The sequence below is a fragment of the Aplysia californica genome, unplaced genomic scaffold (assembly GCF_000002075.1).
Source record: "Aplysia californica isolate F4 #8 unplaced genomic scaffold, AplCal3.0 scaffold00464, whole genome shotgun sequence".
Classification (NCBI taxonomy): Eukaryota; Metazoa; Mollusca; class Gastropoda; order Aplysiida; family Aplysiidae; genus Aplysia; species Aplysia californica.
In genome coordinates, this window is record NW_004797734.1 from 67,225 (window position 1) to 78,430 (window position 11,206).

The 11,206-nt window shown below is 40.3% G+C and overlaps 1 protein-coding gene across 1 annotated transcript; it reads left to right on the forward strand.

The window, feature by feature from the left end:
- Positions 1-3,712: 3,712 nt before the first annotated feature.
- On the forward strand, positions 3,713-4,861 carry LOC101848375 (histamine H2 receptor-like). Its single transcript, XM_005105322.1, has one exon. The coding sequence runs from the start codon at positions 3,713-3,715 to the stop codon at positions 4,859-4,861; it is 1,149 nt and encodes a 382-aa protein (XP_005105379.1).
- Positions 4,862-11,206: the final 6,345 nt, after the last annotated feature.

Genomic DNA, 11,206 nt, shown 5'->3' on the forward strand with positions numbered 1-11,206 from the left:
GCTCAATTACCCGAGCAGAAAGAGATTCGGCTGAACTGAAAGGACCTGGAACATAATGGGAAGACCTAGTACATTTCACCGAATTCAAAGCATATGTGGCACGGCACGGAGGTTATGCTCAATCACTGTTTGATCACGGTATCTTTGTTTCCATTGCTGCTAAAAAAACAAACAGTTAAAATACAGTTTAAAACTGAGACCCATGAATAAAATGTATTTATTTAACTATTATCAAGAGAGGGAAATTAATCTGTAATTTTTCTATAACTACTGCATGGATCAATAAAAGTTGCGTCTTACACTTTAATAGAGGGCATTTAAGAGGAGAACCGTCTGACATTTCTAACAGTTCCGATAGATCAAAAGCCACGGAGGAAAAATAATTATAGTTTGTTAATACTCTTTAATTTGGTTTGAGTTAGCTAAAGTGCCTCTTTAAGCATCCTACAGGTGCAATATTGTAATTGTAGTTACCCTCCGAATTTTAAAAGTCGTGAGATTCTAACATCTACATCAAAAAGGATCTAGAGCTCACCTCTGTCGTTATTGATGGCCGATAAAACTCCGTACGTGTGTTGTTGTTGTTGGGTTGTTTTTTCTTTTGAGGCTTTTTGACCTACTTCTAGTTGAATATTGTAAGTGACGAAAACAGCTTAGTTTAGAGAGAAGATGAAGTTAGCGAAGAGCACATTATTAGATTTGTGGGAGTACCAACTTTGCGTCTTTATTGAGGAGAGAATTAAAAGGGTACCTGAAAATTCTGACCTCCCTATGTTCTTTACTGGCGGTACTCTAAGGGAGGTTGTTTTGTTTGTTTTGGTAAGTGTTTTTACGCGCTCGCAACTGCATAAGGTCATATGAGTGAGCGGGACCCACCTAATAATATTTTCAGTTGGTAGTAAATTTTGAATTTTGCCCGGGTGGCGGCCGAAGCCTACTCTTATCGATTTTAGACCACCAAGGGATCTTTAACGTGCGCAACTTGCACACGGGCTCTCCGAGATAAGGGAGGTTGACATAGTCATTGTAACTGATGTCTATGATGTAGCAATTAGACGTTTCGCTGTAGCAAGCAGGAGACCCGAGTTCGACTCCCAATTGGCAGAATTTTTATTGAGTATCTTTTTCTTTCTGCCGGGTTGGCCCTGACAGACAGAGTCGGAGGCCCAGCTCCTAATTAAAGTGTGGTTAGAAATTCCTGGCACAACGTATTGTCAAATATTTCTTAAACTTTCGAACAAAGAACCTCCAGCTTTTCCACAAAGACTGGTATGAATTTGTTTTAAGAAATTAATATTTATTTTGTAAACACCCGTTGGCCGTGTTCTAGAAAAGTCCATAATAAATAATAAAAAATCTAAATGGGTAGTTTCCACAGATATAATAAGGTTTAAAGCTGGGGCAACGTCGCTTTTAAAAGCAAGTCCATATTGTTTTTCTAATTGAGACATTATGCTTATTGAAAGCATGTTTCGAGAACTTTTATTGAAAAAAAATGTGTTCACTCTAAAAAAAATAATTTCTACTGACAAGTTTTGCCACAAAAAAGTGACACTGATGAGCTGTGGCGTAGGCTATAAACTATAATAAATGCGTATGCAAAAAGTGGGTGAGACGCGGGAGGAGCTGTAAACAATCCCATTTTCCGCGAGACGGGGATTAATTATAGTACATGTATTTTATATTGATTTTTGAAGAAAAGTTTTTTTTTTTTAATCTAGCCTTAATAGTTGTTGAAAAATATGAATAAGGTTAGACAAATTGATACAAAACTACAAGCAGTAGAAGTAGAAGAATGATATGGAGGAAAGATGCGAGTGTACGCCAGACGTTCGATTCTTTGACACAGAAGATTTCTGCTCCTCACTGACCTCACCCAGTGACTTATATTATACATACATGTATATCTTAAAAGCTTACTCTTAGTTATTCGAGCGATAATGTAAATAATAATAATTATTCCAGCTGCCCCTCTGTTTTGAAAGCTGGAACTGACGCTACAACCACACCCAGTTGTCCCTATTTGAAATCTAGTTTAGATTAGTTTCATTAAGAGTTTTATGGTATTTACAACACAAATAAGTAATATTAGACTTAGTGCTGAAGAGTTAAGGTGTAAACAAAGAATATAAATAGAGAATCTTTGGGGCAACTAGAGAGTACCCACTTTTACTTTTATCCGCCGCTGATACCCCTTTGGGTTTTGCCCTAGACGGTCAGAGATGGTTAGTATAAGAACGTATAGGTTTCGCCGGAAGAAAGAGACGTCTCTCGGTCGCCAGCCGAAGAGTCCTTGGGTCAGGGGGAATGCCGTGAGAGGTTAATGTTTCCTTGACTCCATCTATCCAGGTCTTTTACGGCCGCCCTCTACTCTTGTTGCCATCGAATTTTTTAAAAAGTAGGCACGTACCGTAGTGCTAGATGGGGAGTTGGTAATCGCATGGGATGTCAGAACTAGTTGATTTTTTGGTGTTGGATGTGATGCATGACATCATTTGTGCCCACCATTTCTCTGATTACTGACTTTCTAAATTTGTCTCGCCTGGTCTTGTTTACAGCTTATTTAAGGCATCGCATTTCACATGTTGCAATTCTTTGCTCTAATGTATTGTTCGTGGTCCATTTTGGCAGGTAGGTGAATGTTGGGATGAATGTGGTGTTGATCATTTTGAGTTTTGTTGTCATGGGGATGTTAGGATGTTTCAGTAGTGGAGTAAGCTGGTAAATAACATTATTGGCCTTTTGTACCCGTGTTTCAATTTCTCTGTTCAGTCGCCCATCGTCTGTGAATGTACGTCCGAGGTACTTAAATTCATGAACCTATCTGAGACTGTTGTTGTTGATATGTATCCTGAGTAGTCCTGGCTTTCTGCTTATTTTCATTGTCTCTGTTTTGTTGATGTTGATCTTCATGTCGTAGTTGTTACATTCTTCATTTAATCTGGAGGTGTGGTGTTGGAGACTTCCTTCATCTTTGTGTGCCAGGCTTTGGTCATCAGCGGAGAGTAATTCATTTAGGGCCTCTGGTTCTGTGTTGACCTCTTTGTAATTATATCCATATATATGATAAATAGTAGTGGTGATAGGACACAGCCTTGTCTTACTCCGGATGTTATCTCGAACCATTCTGTGAGTCCCTCTGACGTTCTTACTGTACGTATGCTGTTCTCGTAAACGGCAGGGATGTTATCTAGAAGTTGGCCTCTTACAGTGTAGTTTTCGAGTTCTTTCCACTGCTTGTTTCTGTTCACTCTGTCGAACGCTTTCTCATGGTCGATAAATACTATATTTAGTTCCCTGTTGTGTTCTACTACCCTTTCGCACATTTGTCGTAGGGCTAATATTGCGTCGCTGCATCCTCTTCCCTTTCTAAATCCCATTTGGGCCTCACTCAGAAATGGTTCAACTTTGTGTCTTGTTCGCCATTCCAATATCTGGGGGTAAGGATGATAGGTGGTTGGTAGAAAATAATAAGCAGACTACACCAAAGCACCTGCAAATTGTGTTTAAAAGATTTTTGATTAATTGAACTAAGCCCGTGGCCTTTACTTTTTTCATTCTTCTTCCCCAGACTGCAGGCTGAAAGACCTTCATATCGTGTATAACAATAGCAATTCTGGTGCAACTAGGCATAAAGTTAAGATAAATCAACAATAATTAATTGTTTATGGTTGCAGTTTTTTATGTGAGGTTTTTGTTAGAGCTCACGGTCATGCGTCCCACTGGAACTACTGAAACTTGGTTAACACACCCAACTCTAAACTGGGAGGACACAAAGGAGACTGCCCCAAGAACTAATGACGAGGGAAAGAATATTTCGAGCCCAAGCCAGCTGCTAGGCGATGAAACAACTCTCTTTGTGATGCAACTTCTGATGTTCTACGTGACCCCAGCAATATCAGTTCTCGGCGCGTTGGGCAACGTGTTCAGCATCATCATCCTGGTCAAGCACGGACTGGACAAATGCTCAAACATCCTGCTATTCTGCCTGGCCGTGACAGATCTCACATTTCTCATCTCCTTCAACAGCGTGCCTAAAGTCCTTTACGAGGTGACAGGGGAGCCTTTTGCCTGGGCGTACTCGGAATCCGCCAGCTGTGCAGCCTTCGTGATGTTTATCATCTTCAACATTTTGGACTACGCCATGGGTTACATATCACTAACCATCCCTATGCTTATCACTATAGAACGTCTTATCGCTGTGTTCATGCCGTTGAAGTTCCACCAGATTATGACGCCGAAGAGAACATGGGGGATGGTGGGCGTCACATATTGCTTTTGGTACTCTTACAATATCTACTCCTCCTTCTGGTTTGAGTTCGGTTATGAATTTAGACCTCATTTGAACATCTCCGTTGGGCTCATTCAACGCTCACCTCTCTACTACAGAGAACTGAACGCGGTGTCTTTTATGCAAGAGTTCGTGACCTACAGCAGCATGAAGATACCCCCAGTGTGCACGCTTCTTGGCTGCATCATCATTTCCGCCAAGATCAGAATGGCGTCCGTGAAACGGAAAAAACTAACGTCTGCTGGAGGCAAGAGAGAATCCTCCTCCTCCTCCTCCAGCACAAGGACGACGAAGATGTTACTGGCTGTCTGTGCTGTGTACACAGTGACGTGTGCCATACTCTCGCTACCCACGTACATCCCACAGTACGCTTACTACACACTGACAGGGGACGCGCCGAACAACGTCGGCCGTATAGCGTACCAGTTGATGAACATCATCGTGTGTGTGAACAGCTCATGCAACTTTGTTGTCTACGTAGGCATGAACAAGAAATTCCGGGACACTTACAAGTCTTTATTATGCTGTTCCTGTCGCTATGCGAAGCGGAATCAAAATGCAAGATTATGAACTGGGGCATACTGCCTATTCCATAATAAATTGTCTTTGTCTGTTTTTATTTATACACGTATATTGAAAGGCAGGTTGCTTCGTCATTCAGGTTTATCTATCTATCTATCTATCTATCTATCTATCTATCTATCTATCTATCTATCTATATGGCAAGAATAAAACATCGCTCTGGAAACTAACCTCGTGTTTCATGGATGCTCGATCTTAACAATTCTAACCGATCTTCTTCTCATATTTTTTTCTTTCTTTCTTTTTTGTTTGTTGTTTTGTTGCTCTTGTTTTTTGTTTTTCGATTAGTGGAGGGGGGAAGGAAGGTGTCATTGCCCTTATGGAAAGAATGACTTCTTCAACACACGACGTGTTTTCAGTGCTATTGGTCTTTTCACTGATTTCCCCTAACGTCACGCGCAATGTTTCACCACTGGCCACTGGCACGGACAAAGGTTGTGATCAGGAAAAACGATTGAGTGTGGCTGCGGAGTGAAATCAAGTTCTCGTCAAAATAACCAAATTGAAGAAATCGACTTTTTTTTGGTTCTTTGGGTAATTTTTATCAATTGATTGTTTGTTTGCAGGTTTGCAATTTTCAAGCACACACATGCTTTTGAAGTCACCAAACTTTGGCGACCATTCTTTCGCTAATTTGCCATCTGAAATCAGACAACCCTCCACGTACTTCAAACGCAAACATTTCAACTTCTCTATAAGATAGATTGGTATTTTTTCAACATAAACTAGACAAATAAACAAGCTCTAATATGCTACCAATAACTATGTATGCCCAAAACTTGACGAGCGCCTGGTTTCACCGTGTCGTGATACAACCGTATTCTCGACTCGCCATTAACTCTGGTATTGCGTCTGAAGCCGCGTGCGCGACACCACTAGCAAGGGTCCATTAACACAGAAGTGTTGGCAATTACTATTCAATGATGAATGAAGAGATGTGTAAATGAATCGCAAGAAAAAAGAAAGTGTTTAGCCGTGATCGGCTCCACGCACGTACGCGCAAACAAGTAGCAGAAAAGTACATTCCGAGTTTCTAGGAGGTAATAATTACAACAAGAACATAGGCCTCTGGCATCCTTATTTTTGTACCAGTCTTATTTTTTAATTGAGAAAGCTCAAGTTGTATATAAAAAAGCGTTTCAATCTCCACAATCATTGTCACAACAAAAGTGACGGTTGGCATCTATTTAAGTCTCTGCACCATAAATATCTTAGCCATTTATCTTTACGTAACAAACCTCAAACAACCACCAGACTGCGAAAACGCAGTATTCTTAACCCGCACTGTGTGTAGGTTGCTGTTTTAGTAGAGTTTTACGGCGTTCGCCACTGCCACTACATACTATATAATGTAATATTATGAGCGAGTGGGATGCAAGATAGTTGTTTTAAGGTTAGTTCGTAGCACGGCTTGGTTTTACTTTGCGAATCGAAACGGATTAGGTGTCTAAAAATATATTATTTTTCTAAATAACAGTAATTTACATTTTAAAAATAACAACTACCAACATTTTCTCATAAAGAACAATGGCCTTCAAATGGTTGGTGTGAAGAACTCTTGACTTTCCACCATTCTCAAACTGACCGGAACAGTGTATTTCTTCATTGGATTCTACAAGAAAAACGTTGATCAAAAGCACCCCAAAAAAAGGATAATTTGCAGTTTGCAAGGATACTCAAGGTTTGGAAGTCACCAAACTTTGGCGTCTATTGTCTGGCTAATTTTAGCTCTGAAATCATGCGACCCCACCTACTTCAACTGCAACACATCTCAACTTCTCTTCAAGACAAATTGGCATTGTTTCATCTAAGCCAAACAAATGGAAAAGCTCTGATGTTCTCCAGTCATTCACAATTATAATTGCCTCCCTTTTCATTGTTTCGGTGAGGGAGAATTTTCATGCTTTCTTCACATAATATTGCACAGGTTATGTTCCCCATACAGAGTCTGAGATACAGATTGAACGACCCGAGACACAAATCCCGCGACTCTGAATGGGCCACGTTTTCTGTCTCCGGTCCCTGTGTCCCGCTTTGCAAGAGGATGTGTTCCACGGTTTGGTTTGCTTCTCCACACTGACATTTTGGTGATTGTACTACTTTAATACATCTGCACGTGTGTTGTTTGAGTCTTTTGAGTTGTGTTCCTAGTCGCCTTTGGGCAAATCGTGCACATTTTAAGCCCGTTAACCACTCAAAATACAATGGCTCTTGTGTCTTGATAGAAAATCTTAAAGCGACATGTGTAGTATTTTGCCCTGGGCAGTAAACATAGAAGAAATAGAATGCCCAAGTACTACTTCATTCCTTTCAGATCTTGACATAGTTGATATGGTCAATATGAGAGAGATCGTCAATACGTTTGGAGCCAAGGAAGGTCGTTGTACCGTATTACATTATATTAGATGCGATAGGGATTCTTTTTATAAACAAATTTAAAATATCGTTATTCAAAGAAAATTTCATGCAGTTGCGAGCGCCGTAAAACCCCTACTAAAACTAAAAAGAAAATTTATTGTAATTCTTTTTTTTTTAATTGCAAAAAGAGTATGCGTGTGGGTGTGTTTGTGTGTGTGTGTGTGTGTGTGTGTGTGTGTGTGTGTGTGTGTGTGTGTGTGTGTGTGTGTGTGTGTGTGTGTGTGTGTGTTTTGTGTGTTTTGTGTGGGTGGGCGTTTATGCGTATGTGTCTGTGTGTATGTGTGTGTGTCTGTGTGTGTGTGTGTGTGTGTGTGTGTGTGTGTGTGTGTGTATGTGTGTGTGTGTGTGTGTGTGTGTGTGTGTGTGTGTGTGTGTGTGTGTGTAGCAGGATCCACTGAGAATAAAGTTCTAGAAATAAGAAGAAGAACGAAGGTCCATCTATTATGAAAAATAGACTAGTCCTTTTAACTGGCCTAAAGCCATTTCAGTCAGTAGCACTGCCCGGGGGGGGGGGGGGGGGATAACATGTTTAATTTGTTCACCAATGGTGGTCGATGTACGCAAGATTATTTTTTTTGGCTTTTGTTTTGTTGTTGTTGTTACTGTTTGTTGTTGGTGGGTGGTTGGCGGGTGCTCTGGCGTGGTTTGCTCCTTCATTCCTATCAAACATCTATCGTCCTTATTTCCCCTTGTTCTTTTTTATGTTTCTTACTCTCATGTAACACTTCTAATCTTTTGGCGCTCAAATGACCTTATGCAGTTGCGAGCGCCGTAAAACCTCTACTAAAACTAAAGTTTGTTGTTGTTGTTTTTGTTGTTGTTGTTGTTGTTTTAGTTGTTTTGTTTGTTGTTGTTGTTGTTGTTGTTGTTATTGTTGTTGTTACTGTGTGTTGTTGTTTGTTTGTTTGTTTGTTGTTGTTGTTGTTTTTGGGGGGGGTAGTAAGAGTATCTACCGCACTTGTAACACAATTAGGTCACTTAGGTGCCGAAGATTAGAGGTGCCACAAGAGAGTAACAAAGACAAAAAGAAGGAGGAAAGATAAGGACGATAGATGTTTCAAAGGAAAGAAGGAGCAAACCACACCAGAGCACCTTCCAACCACCAAAAGATGTTCTCTCATAGACTGCATTCTTTTGAAATGGGGGAGGGGGGGGGGGGCAACCTTTGCCATATCATTGTGGTAGAGGACTTCAACATTTTCAAAATAAAAACAAACATATTTAATAGATAGATAATATTCTTCGATCACAGCCAATTCATACAGCTTGTATTGTTTATTGCACATCACACACAGGTTGGTTACCTTCTAAATAATCTAAAATTGTGTAGATGGAGGTGTAAAATATATTTACAACTATGCGCATTATGCCTGGATCCTGGGGATGCATGACTTTCAGGGTAATTGCGAGATGGTCTGTGTCAAATCTCTTTCCCACATTCATTACCGTGGAATCAGATTCAACGAAGCTATCGGGCCTGGCCTTCAATTTCGCTAAAGTTGAGTGTTCTTTATAGCTAGCATGAAATTTTTGTACATGAACAGGTAATTACAGGCAACAAGCAAGTAATTATAAAGGGAAGTAATACGTGGTGGGCTGTCCTAAAATGCCTGCTTTTTGCCCTTTTTCGACTTCCAAATCAAAAGTAGTTGGGTTCAAATGAGAGGCATTTTCGTTTGTTTGTTTGTTTGTTTTGTTTTTGTTTGTTTTTTTGTTTTTTGTCAGACATAAGAAATGGTGGAAAATGCAAGGAAAATACACTGAGCTCTACCAAGAACACACTGAGGAAAAAGGCCGATTCGTTCAAATGCACGCCTATGTCATCTATGACGTATTGTTTGCTGAACAAGTAATGTTGCTATCTAGAGCCAACCCCGACACTCGCTACGATACGTGCGCGTGTCAACAGCACATGTGTTGGTATGAAAGTAGGCCGCTGATTGGTTGCATAAGCTATAAACAATAGGCTAAGCGAATATTGGTTCATGAAGCAAGTGCCATAGATGATTTCCAGTAATAGGAAAATGACGGAAGCCACGTCAGCGGGGATTGTTGCCCTGTAAGCGACTTCGTTGAATACGAGCTTGCTTATCTATGTATTTGTTGAATCCGAGGGTTTTTAAAAAATTGATTTTTATGACTTCTTTTTACGGGGAATCCATCTCCTCTTGATGAATCCGATTTTTCGTTGCATCCAAGTTCGTTGAATCCGAGTAAGTATTATTATGAGATTCAGGACGTGGCCGCTGCCATAATACATATTCTCTTCTAAACGGTACTTGAGATGACATTATTTTTTTCATCCGCTCTCCCCCCTTTTTTTTTCATGTTGTCGTTTTTCTTTTCTTTAAAAAAATAATTGTATTGTTTAGTTCTACTTTAAGCATGAACAATTACGATCACGTATGCTAATGGCCGAGTTGTGTTCTGGTCTAGTATGTAGATGTTGTCATTCAGCGTTGCCGTTAGCTTTGCTGTTACTCCTAAACCTTGTGCGTGACTTCTGTTTCAAGAAGGAGGATCGGTTGGTTGGTGCTGTTTGTATCAAGTCATGAACGGTATGAAAGAGCGAGAGGAAAGCTAATAAAACGAGGTGTGATGCCATTAAGAACACTCCCTGGGTTGCTAAGGAGCAGTGCCAAAGCCCCTGAAGGTTAAATACAACAAATTTTTATTTTTATTCTACACTATTTCCGTTTTATCATAGCTACTCATGCGTTTACCCGTACAGCTAATCATAGCTGAGCATTCAAATGGAGGAACACGTATACAGTCGAACCTGCCTTAACGGAAACCTGTGTAAAACGGAAACCTGTCTTAACGGATACATGTTTCCTCTTTAATTACCTGTATAAAACGGACACCTGTCCAACGTGGAAACGGAAAGAAGAATCGGCTCCCTTCCGAGGGTTTCACCTGTCTAAGGAGGAAAATGCTATGCCCGCTTAACCCTGATTTGAAACTAAACTCGCAAGTTTGATTTCGCCGACTCTAAACTTAACGCTATGGTCATGCCGCTGGGTGAGGAAGCTATGCCTGCTGCCCTGATCGTACGGCCAGCCGAGAAAAGAGTTCCTCGAATCGTTGTTACAGTGATGGCAGTGAGGGGTGGCATTAGTGGGTGGGGCTAAGGGTGGAAGCAAAGGAGATGTTCAAACGTTTCTGTTTTTAATGGGTAAAACAGTGGTCCTATGAAAGGCAAGCACTGGTGGTAATTGGATAAGTAAGACTGACGCATGTCATAGTCAGACAGGATAGCATTTCAGAGGTGTGAAATTTTGACCACTGCTTGCCGATCGGACAAGCGATCCTTGACCCCCATCTCCCCCTAAATTTCCCTGTCTAAGACTAAGACGGAATTTTTTTTCTAGCTCCCTTGCGATTCCGTCTTATTCAGGTTTGACTGTAATCATAATATTTATTATTTCTCATATTATTATTTTTTGGGAGTTATGCGCGTCCTTTCTTCTTTTTAAAAAAACTTACTGACACGCACGTGAGAAAATGGCAACAAGCTCGAATTAACTAATGCTTTCAGCACAAGATTGCTGCCTATTATTTTAAGTATATCCGCAACATTTTATCATCATATTAATCTTTGCAATGTGACCATCGGATACATACCATATCAGCCTTAAAGGTAAAAAAAAACAAAAAAAACACGTAAAACCTGTCAAAAGTAGAAGTCTGGGTCTCAGAGCTTTTTCACAGCATGTCCTCTACCCGTGGAACGCATTATCAGCATATCTACGAGAAACGATCGCGTTTACAAAATTCAAATCAGAGCTTAAAACACATTGTTTCTGGTCAGCTTGATTATAATAAGATAAGATATCACATTATCTTTATTGTCCATATGTTGGCATATTTGTTTGGTCTCTCTCTCTCTCTCTCTCTCTCTCTCTCTCTCTCTCT